General features: G+C 54.7%; 2 protein-coding genes and 1 long non-coding RNA gene across 7 annotated transcripts; 1 reads left to right on the top strand and 2 right to left on the bottom strand.

The window, feature by feature from the left end:
- Positions 1 to 2,835: 2,835 nt before the first annotated feature.
- On the bottom strand, positions 2,836 to 4,726 carry TMEM147 (transmembrane protein 147). The gene is made up of 7 exons (XM_070387952.1): positions 4,530 to 4,726; positions 4,382 to 4,451; positions 3,777 to 3,836; positions 3,554 to 3,690; positions 3,329 to 3,413; positions 3,117 to 3,238; positions 2,836 to 3,034 (listed from the first exon to the last, which is right to left on the bottom strand). Exons 1-7 carry the CDS (start codon positions 4,604 to 4,606, stop codon positions 2,911 to 2,913), a joined length of 675 nt encoding a protein of 224 aa, XP_070244053.1. The 5' UTR covers positions 4,607 to 4,726; the 3' UTR covers positions 2,836 to 2,910.
- A 22-nt stretch (positions 4,727 to 4,748) lies between these two features.
- LOC106701469 (uncharacterized) lies at positions 4,749 to 10,463 on the top strand. Of its 5 annotated transcripts, XR_011467679.1 has the most exons (4): positions 4,752 to 4,939; positions 5,258 to 6,108; positions 7,126 to 7,243; positions 7,395 to 10,463. It is a non-coding gene; the product is annotated as an uncharacterized lncRNA (long non-coding RNA). The 5 variants fall into 5 exon arrangements; XR_011467677.1 differs by having other exon boundaries at positions 4,749 to 4,939; positions 5,258 to 7,243; positions 7,395 to 10,462; XR_011467678.1 differs by having other exon boundaries at positions 4,749 to 4,939; positions 5,258 to 7,243; positions 8,873 to 10,462.
- On the bottom strand, positions 4,947 to 14,031 carry GAPDHS (glyceraldehyde-3-phosphate dehydrogenase, spermatogenic). Its single transcript, XM_005908189.3, is given in 12 exon segments — positions 4,947 to 5,164; positions 5,255 to 5,352; positions 6,367 to 6,529; positions 6,691 to 6,842; positions 7,131 to 7,182; positions 7,184 to 7,210; positions 7,576 to 7,694; positions 7,775 to 7,865; positions 10,021 to 10,127; positions 10,312 to 10,408; positions 11,431 to 11,593; positions 13,703 to 14,031. Coding segments are annotated over 12 exon segments (1,209 nt in total). The 5' UTR covers positions 13,770 to 14,031; the 3' UTR covers positions 4,947 to 5,091.
- Between the last annotated feature and the right edge of the window lie 4,113 nt (positions 14,032 to 18,144).

The following is an 18,144-nucleotide window of genomic DNA, read 5'->3' on the forward strand; positions in this document are numbered from 1 at the left end:
CATCTGCACAGTTGAGTTCCAGCCCCATCTGTGTCTGTTCTTGTAGCCTGCAACAACTCAACCTCGGAGAGGCCTTCCCCACTCCCCTTCCCCACTCACCCTCCCTAGGCCCAGTTCTCTGAGCTGGCCTCAGGGAAGCCCCCACCTGAAGGGTAGGGGGCGCTTTGAAGGGGAGTGGGAGTTCACAGCTCCTATGAGGTGGGTCTCTCCTTAGGACTCCAGGCCAACAAGAGTCTTCTTTAAAAACACTTGTGTCTGCATGAGAGTAATAAACCAGCTGACACTGACTGCTTTTATTCGGTGCTGGGCATTGTCATCTTGTTTTTTTTTTTTTTCATGAGTCCCTTTGTTGCCTACAACTCAGGGGCTGTTTGTTCCAGGATATTATCTCCAGTTTCTAGAACACAGCCTGGCACATAGTAGGTACTCAGTAAACGTTGCCTGGGAGAAGGAATTCCCAGTTCTTTGCCGAGAGTGACAGCATTTCTGGGCAAGCTGGTGTGACTGTGGGCACGCTCCAGAGTAGTGCCTTTTAACTGTACCACTAGCTAACCACCACCTCTGGGTTCTCCTTTCTCAGTACCCCTTTCCATCTCTGGAGGCTCCTCAACAGGTGTCAGAATCGTTTCTGCCTGAATCAGCCCCTCCCAGTTCACAGGAGTTTCCTGATCGCACTTACACCTTTGCAGCTGCAATGGGCACCCTATGGCTGGTTAGTCCCAACCGACTCCTGGAGGCTAAAAGTCACAGGTCCCCTTCTCACACCCCTATCACCTGAAAAGTGAATCCTCCAACTGCTGGAAACTCCCTTGTCCACAGTCTGCCCCCCTACTTTTGCCACTCCTTTCCCCAGTCCTCTCCTGCCTCTCTTCCCTGTTCTTTGACAAGTCCCTCTGGCTGGACCCCAGGCTTCTCCTTCCTCATCGGCAGTCCCCACACCCCTACCGGCCTCAGCTGTCTCTGCAGTGATGCCCACATCTGCCCCCAGCCTCCCCTGGCATGTTCAAGGGGCCTACACTGGCCTCTGCATCATCCTCCAAACCTGCTCCCATCATTCTGGCTCCTTCTCCCTGGAAATGTCGTGAGCCCTCAGGGGTGCTCACAAACACCACACTTCTATTACCCTGGACTCCTTCCTTTCTCATGGGTCATCTCCCTACTCCCCACCCCCAGCCCACCTGGCAAGATAAACACACACAGCTCCCTGAACTCATTCCAACCAGTTCTTGTTTCACTGGAAAGGCCAGGTGCTCTCTCTTAACTTCAAGGACTTTGCTCCTTGAAAAGCAGGGCCTTGACACCTACTTTCTCCTCTTTGCCCCATGAAATCATCCTCTTAAGTCTCAGCTCACACACCTTCTCCTCCAGGAGACAGATAGCCACCTTTTCCCTTCCCAACCCTTATCACTGTAGTCTAGCCCACCAGGGCCACCATCCCGGCCAGGGTTCACCATCAGTCCTGATCCGTCTGGCTTGAGTGCCCCTATTCAGTCCCTGAACCCCATGAAAGCTGGGACTACTTCACAGACAGATGGCCACCAGTAGGAGGCCTGGACCAGATCCCTGCTCAGCAGATAGGTTGAATAGTCATTTCTGCAACCTTCCCTCTATGTGCTCAGGGCCAGGTGGGGCATGGGAGGGGGATACGGGAGAAAGCAATGCCCTTATATATCCATGCATGTGGGCTTGGGGAGCCCCCCATCCACTCCCTTTTCATATCAAACTCATGGTGACCTCTCACTCACCTCCCCACCCCATCCCAAGGCCCCTGGGAACCCTGTCTTGACTATGAGCAATGAGGAGGAGGTGGGCTACATGGTGGTTGCCCCATCTGAAGGCAAATGCTGCCTCTGGAAACACCAAGACTCAGAGTAGAGCTGAACAGATCTGTGTTTGGTGCTTTTCTAGGCCCTGGGTCAAGTAACATTATGGCAGGACTTGGAGAGCCTAGTGGAGGGAGGGAGGCAGGAAGGGAGGGAGGGAAGGGGCACGTGCTCTATCTCATGCCCTGGGGGATCCCACTGATAACAGCAGGGCTGGGGTGCACCTTCCCACGTGGTCAGGGTTTGCAGCTGGGTGGATCTTGCGGAAGCCATTCAACGCCTTGCTTCTAATCAATCCCCCTTAGGGAAGGGAGAGAAAGCGGCAGAAAGCTGGCCTCACTAGACCAGGGAAGGACTGGGATGAGCAGGGTGGTATTCAGGGTAACAGCCACATTGGTGCGCTCTGCTCCTGGGCTGCAGCTGTCTCTGTTCTCCACCCTAAGAAGACTCAGGCCAGGGTTTAATCTGAGGGCCAGAGAAACGAGTCAGCGCACTGAGAACCTCAGAATCACAAAACAGATGCTCAAAGACAAAACCAAGGGTCCAGTGGACTGCTCCAGTGTGAGGAGCCCTAGATGGTTGTAAGCAGAGAAAGGCAAACTGTAAGACGGGGGTTTCAGATAGATTCCCTTAGTTCCCATACAAAAGGTGGATGGGGGGATGGTTTGGGACCAGGAGCTGAGGAGGTGACGAGCCAGGGAAGGGCCACGTGGGAGAGGGCCAGGTTATGGCAGTGAGGAGAAGCCCTCAAGAACCACCTCTTGGATTCTAGCTCCCCTCTGTCACCTGTTCCCTGAGGGCCCAGGCTATGCCACTGCTCAAAGACTGTCTACAAGCCCTCAGCCAACTCAGGGAAACAATGAGCAGAGGAGCTGGTCCAGGAACATAGGACAAATCAATGCTGCCTAGTCTCCCGGCTTGTCTACCTGGCTCCGAAACCAAAACGAGGGCCGCTGGGACCCAGGTGAGCACAGTATTAGTAGACAGTTCCAGAGAGAAATGGAGGCAGAAACAACTTTCCAAATACTGTTTACTTCACTGAACCTGGGGATGGGGAGAAGGTATGTGAGAGTCTGGGATGCCAAGCCTAGGAGTGCACGTTGACAACGGCGACATACAGGGCCAAGGTGCTGAGGGCCAGCAGCCCCGTCACCAGCGCTCGGGCCAGCAGTGCTGTCCAGCTGCCCAGGGAACAGAGGTGGACGAAGGTCCTGTGAGGAAACAGCACAGTGAGGGAGGGAGAAGAGAAAACCTGGCCCATCTGGACCCGGCCTCCTACCCCACCCCGCTCACTCCATGACAAAGGCCTTGTAGACGCTAAGGAACATCAGGAGGAGGACTGCTGGCCGGTAAGTGTGGTACAGGTCGTAGCGAGTTATCATCCACACCTGGGCAGAGGCGACGATGTAATGGACCTGGAGGGAAGCGGGCAGTCAGGGCTGGGCCTCAAGAGGAGTAGAGCCACCAGCAAAGGAGATGTGCGTGGGGTAAGCAGGACTGCGTACCAGGCTGATGTTGGAGTCGATGCTCATCTGGATGTATTTCCAGTCAAACTCAATGCCCCGAGCGCCAACCCAAAGGGGGATGCAGCTGAGGAAGGCAAAGGGAGGGATTCTCTAGTGCCCAGACACCCTCAGCACCCAGAATCTGAGTGAGCCCCCGCCCTCCAGCACCCCCTGGAACCCAGGTGTCCCTTCTCAGGAGTCTGGGCTCCAGGCTGCTGCACACACCGGGACATAATGAGCTCGGCGGTGGCCCAGCCCAGGGCAGCAACCATGATCTTGTATTCCCCCTTGCCGGCGTTCCGGGACATGACAAGGTTTAGGCCTATCAGGTCTGCCACGTCCACGCTGGCCTTCATGAACTCCTGTGGGTCAGGTTGAGGCTTGAGTAAGCACAGGTGCCAGGGGCCCCCACTCCTGTACTCCCTCCCCCTCCCTTGCCCCCACTCACCCCAATGAAGTCATAGATGCCGCCTTCCCAGGTGGGAAAGAAAGTGGCCAAGAACAGCATCTGAGACCAGAACACAGAGAGGTCACCTCAAGGTGAGGGAAAGCAACCACGTGGATTGGGTGGGAAGTTAGTACGCGGAGGGGAGTACATTGGGGTTCTGGTGGCGGGGGTGGGGGTCCATGTGGAAGAAGGATCACCAGAGAGCAGCAAGAAGGCAGAAGCTGGGGTGACTGAGGGCAGGGACTTGGAAGTCTGGGTTTTGTGGTGATCAGAAGGGATCGAGGTCAGGTCTGAGGCGCCGCGGCTGGTTACCCACCAGGGCAGTGGTAGCAGTGTTGGTGGGAGTTGGGGTTAGTCAGCGGCTCTTAGTAGTTAGTATCCAAAACCCTCTTGGCCATGTAATCGAATGTTCTCAGTTTTACTAAAAGTGCTATACAAAAGTTGCTCGGGGACCTCTCCTCGGGTTCCAGCCTTTCCAAGCCCGGCTTCCCCAGGCATTCTGGAGCAACCAGTTGGGGTGCCGGAGTGGCCCCACCTCGGGGGTCCGGGCGGGGGCAGAGACGCGGGTCCTCCGAACCCTAGCGCGGCACCGCTGGCGCCCTCACCTTGCACAGCTGCACGAACAGGTAGGTGACCCCGGCCTGGACGCACTTCCAGAAGGCGTTGTACTCCGACCTGCGAGAGTGGGCGTTGAGGGGTCGGCTCGACCCGCGGCACCCCCTTCCCACCGCCCCGCGGCCTCCCCGCACTCACAGGCCGCTGCACTTGTAGGTGATGAAGTAGGGGAAGTAGGCCAGGGCGAAGCAGTTCCCGAAGTGGAAGAGCGTCATGACGCCGGCCGCCCGGCCCGCCGGAGCGCGCCTCTCTGCCTCGGCGGCCTGGCGCCAGAGCCCGGGCCTGGCGCCCACCTGCCTCCGCCGCGGCCCGCGCGGCCTTCTGGGAGCCGGAGTCCGTGGCGCGGCGCGCTGACGTCATCCGGCTCCGCCGCCGCGCCCGGGGGCGACGAGCAAGGAGCCCAGTCCGGAGCTGGACCCCGCGCCGTCCCGGCCTCTCGGGAGCGGCTCTCGGGGTCCGGTCGCCCGGATCGAGCGAGCGCGTGCGGCGCGGCTCTGGATCTCGGACCCGATCCCGTCGTGACCGGCGCAGAGACATGGCGCGCAGCTGTGAGCACTCTGGGTTTTTATTTTACCACTGGCCCAGCGGCACAGGCCCCTCGCGCGGGGACCCCCACCTTTCCCCGTGGGGCCGAGGACGGGGATAGGAGAAACAGGTTCCGGCCCGGGAGCACTGGGAAGCAGAGGGGGGTCAGCCTGCTTCACTTGTCTCTGCTGAACATGTAGCGGACGAGGTCCACCACTCGGTTACTGTAGCCATATTCATTGTCGTACCTGGGGAGGGAGGGATGGAGGGGGTTCAGGGGATCCTTTCCGGCCACTCCCACTCTGCCCACCACGGTCTCTGACACCTTCCCCCTTTACCAGGAAATGAGCTTCACGAAATTGTCGTTGAGCGCGATGCCGGCCTTAGCATCGAAGATAGACGAGTGGGTATCGCTAAGGAAGTCCGTGGACACGACCTGAAGATCAGAATTTCAAAGATAAGCGTGGGTCGCAGAAGAAGGACCTTCAGGAGCTCAGTCTCTTGGGCGCACAGTATTTGATGGAGCCCCACTTTGTCCAGGTTCTGGGGACAGGGTATGAGGGAGACTCATGGGGGCATTGCATAGGGGCCTCATAGGGGCCAGGCTAAAGGATATAGACTGCAAACAGCCTTTGATGCTGCACCAATAGACATCTCTTCCTGGGAATCCTGCAAGGGGGATGAGTCGCCAGAGGCCCTTGAGGGAAGGTGGTGAGCCTGGCTCTGGACGACTAGGAGGATCTGGTCAGTTCCACCCCTCAGTAGGGTCTGAGGTGGAAGGAACTGGAGCAGGAGGGCCCTTGGGGGTTTGACCCTAGCACGGTGGAAGGCTACAGGAAGGTTTCCAGCTCTGAGGATGATGTGATCTATTTCTTTAAGAGATCCCGGCAGCTTTGGGAGGGTGGACTTGAAGGAGCTAAAGCAGGGAGACAGCACCAAAGTGGACTGATGGAGCAGAGGGAGGTGATACCCATTCCTCACAGGGAAGGCCATGGGCTGTGGCCGGCCCAAAGCAAGTGTTGAAAAATGGGAATCCTTGTCTTGTTCACTAAGCATGTGTTGAGCACCTGCTGTATGCCAGGCCCTGGAAGATGGCTGGAGCTATGAAAGTGAAAAAGGAGTCCCAAGGTCACTACTGTCTTGGAGTGTTCATGCTAGCAGAGCCAACAGTGACCATGAAATGACATTTCAGGTAAGGACAAGGGCCACAAAAAGAGGTGAGAGGTTTAAGTAGTGACTTGGAGAAGGTGAAGGCACCCTGTGTGGCTACTTGAGGGAAAAGCAGTCCAGACCAAAGGGGAGCGAGTACAGAGACCTGATTTGGTGGGGAGAGCTGACCTTCCCAGCCCTGCAGGTCCTGTCTTAATACGCTGCAAACAACTCCTTGGTGAATGGAAAACCATGCTCCCTCCCCAGAGGGCTCTTCCCAGGGTCCCTTCTCAGCTCCTACCTCATCTTCCGTGTAGGCAAGGATGCCAGCCATGGGCCCCTTGGCTGCTGCTTTGATGGCGTCCTTGATGGCTGAGTATGGGGTAGGCTGGGCCAGGCGGCAGGTCAGGTCCACCACAGACACATCTGGGGTTGGCACTCGGAATGCCATTCCTGTCAGCTTCCTGAAGAATCCCACAGCAGGGGCAGGAGTCAGAACCCAGGGGCCTCGCCACCATTCCCCCTTGTCTCTGCTTTCCCCACACTGGACACCTCCAGGGTCGGGGGCCAGTCCAGTCCTCCTGGGGTGGGCCCCCGCCCCAGTTGCAGCCTCATGCTCTCATACCCTTTGAGGTCTGGGATGACTTTGCCCACAGCCTTAGCAGCCCCCGTGGAGGCTGGGATGATGTTCTGGTGGGCGCCCCGTCCGTCTCGCCAGGCTTTCTTCGATGGCCCATCCACTGTCTTCTGGGTGGCCGTGTAGGAATGGACTGTGGTCTTGGGGAGGAAGAGGGCCAAGGTGAGGCCTTCCCGGCTCCTAGGCTTCTTCTTCCCAGGCCCAAGGTTAGTGGTCCAAGTGTGGAGGTTGGCAGGGCCACAACCACCCATCCACAGGAGGAGCACATGCAGGCAGGACCAGAGTTCAAAGGATGTCACCACTGGTGGGCTTCTCCCCTCCCAGAAAACCAGCCTCTCCCTGTTAACTCCACACATGAAGCAAGTACGGGAGGAAGAGGTACAGGTTCCCAGCTGTGTCTCCTGCCCCATCCCCTTTCCCCAGCTTACCATCAGCCCTTCCAGAATCCCAAATCGTTCATGGATGACCTTGGCGAGGGGCCAGGCAGTTGGTGGTGCAGGATGCATTGCTGAAACAGCCAGGAGTGCCAGGGCACCATGAGGTGAGCCGCAGAGCCGCCCCTCCCCCCTTACCTGACCTTCAGGGTTTGCACACAGACTTGGTTTGCTGAAAACGGGCTGGGGATGAGGGAGCAGTGGGGAGCGGAAGCTCCCCAAACATGTTCTGAGAACATTTCTAACTGATGGCTTTAGGGTAACATGAACAAGAGGGCTGCTAAGACCTTGGGAAGGAGAAGTGGAGTGAAGTGAAGACAGCACCAGGGGGCGAGGGGGAGTGCTGAGGGTGAGACGGATTCCTGTCTCCCCCACCCCCCACCCCCAGGCTTGTCCTTCAGGCACACCCTGCAGAATATTGCTGCCCATACGTTGTTACCTGACGATTTTCATGGAGCTGGGGTTATATTCCTTTTCATTCACCCCCATGACAAACATGGGTGCATCTGGAGAGGGTGCACAGATGACCACACGCTGGGCACCTGCCTCGATGTGGGCCTAGAGAAGAAGCAGAGAGTCATGAGACACTTCGAGTGCCACCCCACCCAGGCAGCCCCGGGTGTCTCCTCCCAACTTACCTTAGTTTCCTCTAAGGACAGGTACACACCGGTGGCCTCCACCACAAAGGGGCTCCCGACAGACTTCCAGGGGATTTCTTTGGGCTGCTTGCTGTGGAGGGGCGACAGCGCCATCAGTCAGTCTCTCCGCTGCCTGACCTCCCCTTCATAGTCCCTGGCCTTCACCATTTGAGAAAGGCTGACCCGAGGCCTTCCTGCCAGGCCATCTGGCAGGAATGAGTGTCTTCCTCATCTCCCTGGGCACCACGCATGGCTCTCACTCTGTGGTCATCTGGCAGGTCCCCCTTTTCATCATCTGACCCAAGCAGCTCTTCTCTTATATCCCCCTCCCCTTTTTCTGCCTTCCAAGTTGGGGAAAGGGCCCTTCAACAGATTTCCTCTGCAGCAGTTGGGAAGCTGGCATGCGGCAGTCAGTGACTCTGGAGACCCCAGCCCCCTCCCCTAGCTTGTCATGGGCCCTGCCCTCCTGCCCAGGGGCCTGTTTTGAGGATTCTATTCATTCGTTCTTCAAGAAGCACTGAGTCTACCCAGGGGGCCAGGGCCTGTGCCCACAGGTACCAGAGCAACAGTGGTACTGCAGACTGACAGGGCCCTCCCTGCGGGAGCGCTGCATGAGGCTTTGTGGGAGCAGGACCTTCCTGGTGCTCCCCGCACACCTCTGGCCCTTCTCCCTGCTCCGGCTGCGGTGGGTATGATCAGCATCCCCATCAGATATACGAGGAAACCAAGCTTCATGCCCTTGCCCAGGGTCATGCAACAGGAAGTGGGGGAGCAGGATAAAGTACACACATAAGCCACACTGCTTGTGCAGACATGCCAGAGGGCATCCATGATGCTGTGATGCAGAGCAGTGGGGAAGGGAGAAAAAGGACTGCAGTCACCAGAGAAGGCGGCCCCCAAGTGGGGCACACACGGGGTGGCTGTGTGGGGGCGGAGCAGCACTGGGAGGGTGCCCTAGGGGACAGGGATCATGGTGCCCGGGCCCAGGAAGGAAAGGACTCTGTGTCTGAGCAACATCTGCTCTGCTGGAATCGAATTGTTTTTGTTGTCATGACTTCAAATTGGGGTCGGACAGCCTCTCTCATTCTGACTTTCCAGTCCTCACCTCCACCCATACCTGACCACCGACGGACAGCGGGGCTGAGAGTGGACCTGCTGGGAAGAGCGCTGGGAAGGCCGTGGACCTTGCCTGCGGCTGGAGAGGGCTTGCAAGTGTGCATGTGTGAAAAATGGAAGGCAGCCATAGGGCCAGCAGTGGCTAATTTACCTTAGATAAAGTAGATTTACTGATTCCCATTTTATAAATTTTAATTTTTTTTTTTTTTGGTATTTTGAAAATGTATTTGAAGCTTAGTAAACATCTAGTTGTTACTGATTTTGACTTACTAGATTCTAAACATTATCTTTAAGGGACTTCCCTGGTGGTCCAGTGGTTAAGAATCCACTTTGCAATGCAGGGGACATGGGTTTGAGTCCTAAGGTAGGGAACTAAGATCCCACATGCAGCAGGGCAACTAAGCCCGCGTATGGCAACCACTGAGCCCATGGGCCGCAACCAAGACCTGAGGTAACCGAATAAATATTTAAAAAACCACAAATACATCTTTAGATGAAGGATGAGTGTTTGTATCAGTGAGAACTGGGTGAAGTGGGTTCTAAGAGGTGCTGGAGCAGGGTTCCAAGAGGTCGATCGCCAGTGTGTCTTTGGTGACATGGGGCTGGGGCATGGGGCACATAGTTGGTGGGGAACCCTGTCAGCAGCTGGGATTTTGTTTGTGGGGTGACGGGAAAGCCACTGGAGGATTTAAGTGGGGATGGGGGGTAACCAGTCCAGCTGTTTAAGAAGGCTTCTGTGGCTGCTGTGTAGGAACTGAATGGAAGTAGTTGGCTAGATGGTGATGCCGTTTCCTGGGCAGGGGGATAAATAGATTGAAGGGTTGAAGGATAATCAAGAGTTGAATTTTAGACAGGTTGAGCTGATACGCCTCAGAGAAAACATGCACATGTGTATTAAATAAAAGTATTTTGAGTACAGTCGGACATGTTTCTAGATTACTGCTTCCCCATTCTAGGGGTCAGGGGCTTCTCCAAGATCGCCTCTCCAAACCAGTACCTGGAAGCATATGCACATGTAGTTTGGGGGGTTACAAATTGAACCCTACATGAGAAGCTGGAATCCCCTTCTAATCACCTCTACAACCCCTGCATTAATATGTTGCAGGTTGGCATCAGACAGCTGCCCTTACCACTGGAAGACACTGATCTCATTGTTATCGACGACCAGTTGTCCATTCTTGTGTTCCACGTTCCCCTTGTATCGACCATGGGTGGAGTCATACTTAAACATATACACCTGCAGGAGACAGAAGGACTTCTAGTCCTGGGGTGGATGGGGAGTGAGCATCTCTCGGGACCAGCGCCCCCCGCCCCCCGTGAGGGGTCCACAGGGCAGCTGGGAGCCTTCCACAGAGCTCCCCCGAACCCCTTCACCACTCCAGTCCCACTGTCTCCCACCCTGCCTTTTGTCTGCTGCTCACCATATATTCCAGGTCAATGAATGGGTCGTTCACTGCTACCACCTTAACGCCCTTCTCCATGCAGGCACGCAGCACTAGACGACCGATGCGTCCGAATCTGCCAGGGAGAAGGTTAGGGGTTTGTCCTCAGAGTCCCCAGTTAGCAGGCAGGGGCGGGGGGCGGGAGGGAGGGGTTAAAGAGGCCTGCTCGGGGACTGGGTGGGATGTCTCAGTCTGGGGAAGACAGTCCCATCCCTGTGCGGGCCAGTGTCATTTTGCTCACACGATCTCGCCCGTTTCCACCGCTTTATGTGTTTCTCTGCCCCTCTGTCCTCTCACCCCTATTCCTCACTTCATAGCTGGATGCATCCTGTAGAACTTCAGGTCAGATTATCGAGCTGAAAAATGAAAACCTCTATCCCCATCTATCAGTAAAACCAGATCCAAACGCCTCACCATGGTCCTTCAGGCCCCTGTGTGGCTTTCCACCATCCTCCGTCCTCTTCTCCCTTGCTTGTGCCACCCCCCACTAGCTGTCCTGAATTCCTGCCTGTCCTTAGAACACTGAGCTGCCCCCTACACCCCTTAGCCATTGCTTGCTGCCCCATTGTCACTCAGAGCATGGTCGGACTCCAGTGTCACTTCCCAGAGGCCTTCCTTGAGTCCCTGGCTAACATAGCCCTCTTCAGTTTTACTCTTCCCCCAGGTTCCACACTGTTCACCACTGAGCTGCCGTGTTCCGTATTCATTGACTTTCTACCCAAATGTGAGCTCTCTGAAGGTGGAGCCCTCTTGACTTTATCCCTGTGTTTCTCCAGGATGGGCAGGATGAAAGCATTGGTAAGATGTGAGGAAATGCCCCCTTTAGTAATAGAGTGTCGTTGTTTAGTCGCTATGTCATGTCCGACTCTGTGGCCCCATGGACTGTAGCCCACCAGGCTCCTCTGTCCATGTCCATGGGATTTCCCAGGCAAGAATACTGGAATAGGTTGCCATTTCCTTCTCCACGGGATCTTCCCAATCCAGGGATCAAACCCAGGTCTCCTGTATTGCAGGCAGATGAGCCACCAGGGAAGCCCAACGGGGTAGAGCTTTAGGGGTAGGCCCTAAAGCTTTGGGAACCGCTCAGGGGTGACTCACCCATTGATGCCAACTATCAGCTCCCGAACCTTCTTAGGTGCAGGAGGGGGCGGTGGAGGTGGTGGGACTTCCTCCTTGATTGGCTCCGGCTGGGGCTGGGGCTGGGCCGGGGGCTCAGGCTCTGCTTCAACCCTGGGCTCTGGTGGGGGCGGTGCTCTGGTTACTGTTGGGAGCAGGGGAGAGGGACAATGAGCTAATGAGCTGTACCATCACTGCGACAGAACAAGCCATCTTTGCCACTCAGGATCTGCTGCTGGCTTCTGTCGAGCCCAGTGTTCCCCAAACTACCCAATCCACAGAGAGGATAGGGGGTGGGCTTGCTTTAAAATAACAGTGCCAGGGCCTCTTCCCTGGGGATTCTAACTCAGTGGATGTGTATTTTTAACAACTGCTTGGGGTGATGGTCTGTGTGCCTCGTGTTCCTCCTCTGTAAAATGGAGATGATAATGGTACTTCTCTCAGAGGATCGCTGTAAGGATTAAATGAGGTGACACAGTAGTGCTTACAAGAGAGTCTAGGAAACATGCCACACACAATATTTTGAAGATTGTTTCCCAAACTTATCTGATAACTGATCTAGTCCAGTGGTCCCCAAACTGTTTTGGTAAGGATCATGGGAAGACCTCTTCCTAGGGAAATCTGACTCAGCGGGTCTGCACTGAGCCCCAGGAATCCTGTTTCCAAGGTGATTCTTATCCTCGGAAACATAAGTCCATCATAACATATGAAGCGAATGGGAACCCCTATCAGCTTCTGCTTCTCCAAACATGCATGTCCACATCCATACTGTGTTTAAAACATGCTTGAAGCTGTGTTGTCTGAGCTACAGTTTGAGGGTTTGATGTGGGGAGGAGGGACCTGGTGGAGACAGCAGTCAAGGGGGCCTGGCTGGCAGAGGGTTCCAAGCTGGAGGTCAGGCCTGGATGTCAGCCCTGGCTCAGCCACCTGCCAGCTGAGTTGTCTTGAGCAAGGTAATGAAACTAGCCTGTTTCCTGGTGTCACACCTGACCCTTCGCCTGGGGGCTACTGTGAGGACTCAGCGAGATCTCAAGGCACAATCGGTGCTGGTTTTAATAGAGGGGAGAACGTCTGACACTAAGTGTATTCGTGAGGGAAGGGAAGGGAAGGGATTGGAGAGAGCCTGGAGGATGAAGGTTGGAGTTGTGTTTGGCACCAGAATCAAAGGGACTTTGGAGGGGGTGGGATTAGGAGCTGGGGGTCAGCTGACCTCTCTTCTAATCTCTCCAGTCTGCCAAAGAGCTTGTGACCTGAGGCTGGGCTGTGTGTGTTTCCAGTACCGCTACAAGTTCATAAAACTATTGGTCAGTGTTTATTGGTGACCTTAAGAATGTTGGTATTCCTGGGGGTTCTGTTTCTGCTCTCGTGAAAAGGGGGCATTTCTTCATATGGTGAAGAGTAGGGATCTGAGCCTACTCTGTGACCTTTCAGGAGAAACCCTAGCTGGTCCTTTTGCAACTTGCCCCAGGCTTGCCTTCCTCCCTCTGCTCCTGGATCGGGTACATGGGCTGGGAAGGAAGAGCCTGGGGCAGCTTCGGTGATGAAGCTTCACCCCGTAGGTGAAACACGGTACTGGGCGCGCTATCAATTATTTACAATGACGCTCCCATTTCCTGGTGCCACCAAGGCTAGGTGCTGTGCTGAGCTCTTCACGTGCATCAGCTCACTGAATCCTGTGAGGTATGCGCTGTACACCCACTTTGCCGAGGGGAAACCCACGACTGAGATCACTGAGTGAGTGATAAGCAGGGAGGGGGGTTCAAGGCCTACAGGCGCGTTCCAGGGTCTCCAGGACTCTGGAGCCCCGCCCAAGCCCCACCCACCGCGGCCCTGCCCACCCCTCAGGTGCGGAGGCTGCGGGCGGCCTAGCCTTCAGTCGGTAAGGGGGCGGGGCGGGAAGGGGGTGAAGATCCCGGGTGCCCCCTCGTAGACCCGGCTCCTGCCTTCACCCAGGACGGTTTCTACCCTTCCATGGCGCTATTGGCGCAAAGCCCAGCCTGGAGGCGGGGGTCCCCTTTCCCTCCACCACCGTCATAGAACGCACTTTGCCCGCAAACTAGGTGGTGAGGAGGGTGGGGCTGTGGGGAGCGAGGGCAGCGGCTCCGGATGGAAGAGCCCCGACCGGCAAGTGGTCCCTCACTCCGCACCCCCTGTCCGGCTCCTGGTGGACGCTACCAGGGCGCCTCCCGCCGGCAGGGGCTCGGACCCACCGCCCTTTCTTCCCTCCCGGGGGTCGCTCCGCCGCCTCCCTCACCAGGGCACGGCTGTCGCAGCAGCTGGACAACGGTGACATTGGTGAGGACGATGTCGCGTTTCGACATGGCCTTCTAAGGTTTCATGGCCCAGCCAGCCGCCCTGGCACTCGCCGCGGTGTTACTGCTTGACGGGGCTCAGGGCTGGAGGGACCGGAACTTCTTTCCGTGACGTCCTGTGACGTCACAGAGGAGCCGGTGCGAAGGCCCAGTCCCAGTTGAGGCACGTGGCTGCGGCCATGTACCACCCTTCCAAGACCATCCCTGGCGTCTCGAATGGAATCCAACATTTTGCACTGATCTTCAAAGCCCTTTCTCTGTTCTTTCTTCTCCTTGGGCACACAGGCTGTATGCTCTTCTGGACCCTCCTCTGGATAGTTATCCTCGCTATTTCTTTTTGCCTGGAAGTCCTGTATTTATTCATTCGTTCTGGTACTCATTCAAGTTCTTCCCTTGGCAGCCTCTTGGTTTCCCTTAGGTGCTACGCTCTAAGAGAGTTCCTCCTAACTCCACATCTAAAGTTCTCTCCTTTCTCAGTCACTACCTGCCATGACCATTAATTACTCCTGTCATCCAGGAATCTTTGTTTGACTTCCCATCCCGGGTTACATATGAAAATGTGCCAATCTGCTCTAGGGTTATTCTCTATAATTTTCTTTTCCTCCCGGCATATGTCTCTCTCTAAAGATCATTTTATTTATCCTTTTTTTTTCTTGCAAATTGTCTCTGCCCATTAGAGGGCTTGTCTGCCTTTGTAACTTTTATATCCCATTGACTAGAAGAATGGTACTTAAAAGGTGCTTGCTCAAAAAATAATTCCAGGATGAATGAATAAATGTAACCTCCTGAGGTTTCTTCTGATGCCCAATCTTGAGTCCTGTCCTGTCACACATGCTCTTCTTTTCCTGATGGCTTTTCATGTATTTAGTTTCCCATGATGCAGTTACTCCTTTACTTGTTCACTGTCTCCCTGTTGGGCCCATTGTTTTCTGTTTTGTTCATCACTGGTCCTCCAGCTCCTGTGCCTGACACAAAGCAGGCTTTCATTAAACATTCTGGGAAGAACACATGGACTGATGGCTCCCTTCCCCCAAAGCATGGGGTGTGGGGGCTTGCTTGCTCATCTGTGACTCACAGGCAGGCACCTTCACCTGTAGGGCCAGTTGACACACAGTTGTGACCAAGATTTCGGGGGGATTTGGGCCAGGAGGGAGTCATCGTCCCAGAGAGAGGTGTGGAAGCAAGAAAGGGCAGAATGACATAACCTCTTCCTTCCCCTAACCTCCATAAGGACTCAGTTTGCTAAGCATCTGCCATGAGACAGAGCAAGGGTGAGGCCCTCCTGCTTGGATGAGAAAGGTGAAACTGAAAATAAGTTGAGTGAACAGTTGGGGAGATGTCAACAAACCCAGACCAAAAAAGAGAACAGAGGTGGGGGGTACCAAATTTAACATGTATAGTCAAGGTGGAGGAAGTGTGCACAAATAAAACCAGGACTGAAAAGGGACCGATTTTGTATGCCTTTACAATAATATGAAAAACTAGATGCAGTTAAAATGTTCTTAGAAAATACGAGGAATCAAAACTGGTACAAAAAGAAATGACGGGACTTCTGTGGTCTGGGAAGATCCTACAAGCCTCGGGACAATTAAGCCCATGCAATGCAACTACTGTGCACAGTAACTTGAAGCCTACGAGCCCTGGATATTGAGCTCCACAACAAGAGAAGCCACCGCAATGAGAAGCCTGCACACTGCAACTTGAGAAAACACATGCCCAGCAACACAGACCCAGTGCCACCAAAAAAAAAAAAAAAAAAAGGAAATGGCAAATCTGCGGAGGCCAATAACAAGAGAAGAAACAAGGAGTTAAGATCTGTCCTCCCAAAGGGTGACTCAGATCCCAATGATTTTATGGGCAAGATGTGCTGAGGCCCTGGGAACAAATATTCGCCATTCTACAGGACCTAGTGCAGAGCCTAAGTGAAGCTGGGAAGCCTAGTGGCAGCTCCTGTGCTGAGGCACTCCGGGTAGGGCCTGGGCTCTGAGGCCCCATGGAGTGGCAGGCACACTGTGTGTACCCACATTGCACACTTCATGGGAGTGCTGTGGGGGTGCTGTGACAGCTCAGCTCCTGAAACCTCCACGACTCACTCTAGGAAACAGCAGAGAAAGGACAACTCCAGGTTAATCTCGTACATGGAGATAGATGCCAAAGTCCTGAGTTAAATAGTGCAAGTGAGAATGAATGATTTTTCCAGTAATCATGTATGGATGTGAGAGTTGGACCATAAAGAAGGTTGAGCATGAAGAATTGATGCTTTTGAACTGTGATGTTGGAGAAGACTCTTGAGAGTCCCTTGGGACGTAAGGAGATCAAACCAGTCAGTCCTAAAGGAAATCAACCCTGAATATTGATTGAAAAGACTGATGCTGAAGCTGAAGCTCCAATACTTTGGCCACCTGATGCAAAGAGTCGACTCATTGGAAAATACCCTGATGCTGGAGAAGATTGAGGGCAGGTGGAGAAGGGGGCGGCAGAGGACGAGATGGTTGGATGGCATCACCAACTCAATGGACATGAGTTTGAGCAAAGATAGTGAAGAACAGGGAAGCCTGATGTGTTGCAGTCCATGGGGTTGCAAAGAGTGGGACATGACTGAGTGACTGAACAACAACAATGAGAACTATACACTGAAGAGAAGGATGGAGACTGACAGAAGGTGGTAGGATGGGGGGTGGGGGAGAGAAACGGAGTACATTTCTGAAGGAGAAACCCCACCTCTCAATCTTGGGGCAGATTAAGATTCTGAAGCTCACCCTTCCCCACCTAGCAACCTCCCGGCCTGGGGAACTCCCTCATTCTGGTGCGGGACAAGGGCAGGAAAGCCACACCTGAAGTTGCCCAGAGATTTGACTTTATCCTTGGACTGTGAAACCAACTTGGTAAGCTCAAGCTTGGAGAGGTGGCACAATTAATCATGGTCTATGGGCAGAACCTAGAGAAGAGAAGGCAGAAACTCCTGGCTTTCTGGATCTGGATCCCTGGATCTGAGATGGAGCCCTGAGTCCTCCAGGGGAAGTGGATCTTGTCACCCTTGTTGAGCAAAGCCTGAAAACACGTGCAGATTCTCGCCACACCTGGGCACCCACACGCATAACTCCGCCGCCCCCACCTGCTCACACCCAGCACATTCCTTCGTGCCTGGCCTGCCCACCTGCAAACCCACCTTCACCCCCTCTCCCAGGCTCTCCCCTTGGCACCAAAACCCAAATATCTTTCACCCCGACACCCAACTGTACCCACCCACTGGCCATCATCCTTCTAGTCCCTCCAAACCAGCTCTACAGACCCACCAAGGACAGACCTACCACCGCCCCCTGCCCTTTGCTCGATGTCCCACTCCACACTGAGGCCAAACTCTCAGCTGTTTCTGTCTCCAGCTCTTGCCATTATGTCAACACTTGGGACTTCAGGTCGGGACTTAGGAGGCCTCAGGGGGAGGAGGGAGGAAGGGATGAGCTCCTGGCCCCCAGCCCAGGTTCTGGCTGACTGGCTCCTGCTGCCCTGGGTCTTCGGCTCCTCCCTGTGGCTGCCTCAACCGGCTTTTCAGGAGACACTACGTCCTGTCCCAGCTAGTGGCAATCAGTCCTCTGCCCTTGCCCAAGGGCTGGGAGGTAGGGCAAGAATGTGTTTCTGGTTCCAAAATCTTCCACCCTCACCAAGGGACCTGATGCTGCTCTGGGGACACATACAAACTTCCCTCCATCACGCTCTGAGACCCAGGCTCAGGCCTGGACTCTCTTCTAAGCCATCCATTGTTCAACCTACAAATGTTTACTGAATGTTCTCGAAGCTCAGGATATAGCATGACCAACACAGACAAAGGTCCTCTGGAAGTCTACAAACTGATAGGGATGTGTGTGTGTGTGTGCACGTGCTCAGTCATATTTGACTCTTTGTGATCCCATGGACTGTTGCCCCCCAGGCTTCTCTGTCTGTGGGGATCCTGCAGGCAAGAATCCAGTGAGTGGGTTGCCATGCCCTCCTCCAGGGGATCTTCCCAGCCCAGGGATCGAACTGAGATCTCCTGCATTGGTAGGTGGGTTCTTTACCACTGCGCCACCTGGGAAGCGTACAATCTGATAGGTGAGACAGACAATAAAAAATAATTTCAGATTGTGGTAAGAGCTTATAAAAAGTAAAGGATGACATTACAGAGTATAACTGGGGGAGGGCCAGGGAAGGGTGTTTTGAGAAGGTGACATCTGAGGCAAGAAGAGAGTGAGGAGGAACCTAACCTGTGAAAATCTGAGTTCTTCATTCTGGGCAGAGAGAAGAGCAAGTGCCAAGGGCATGAGGCAGGAATGAGCTCGGTGTGTTTGAGGACCAGAGAGAAGACCTGTGTGGCTGGAGCATAGTAAGTGTTGGGGTTGGGGGTCAA

This window comes from Bos mutus, chromosome 18 (genome assembly GCF_027580195.1).
Source record: "Bos mutus isolate GX-2022 chromosome 18, NWIPB_WYAK_1.1, whole genome shotgun sequence".
NCBI classification, from domain to species: domain Eukaryota; kingdom Metazoa; phylum Chordata; class Mammalia; order Artiodactyla; family Bovidae; genus Bos; species Bos mutus.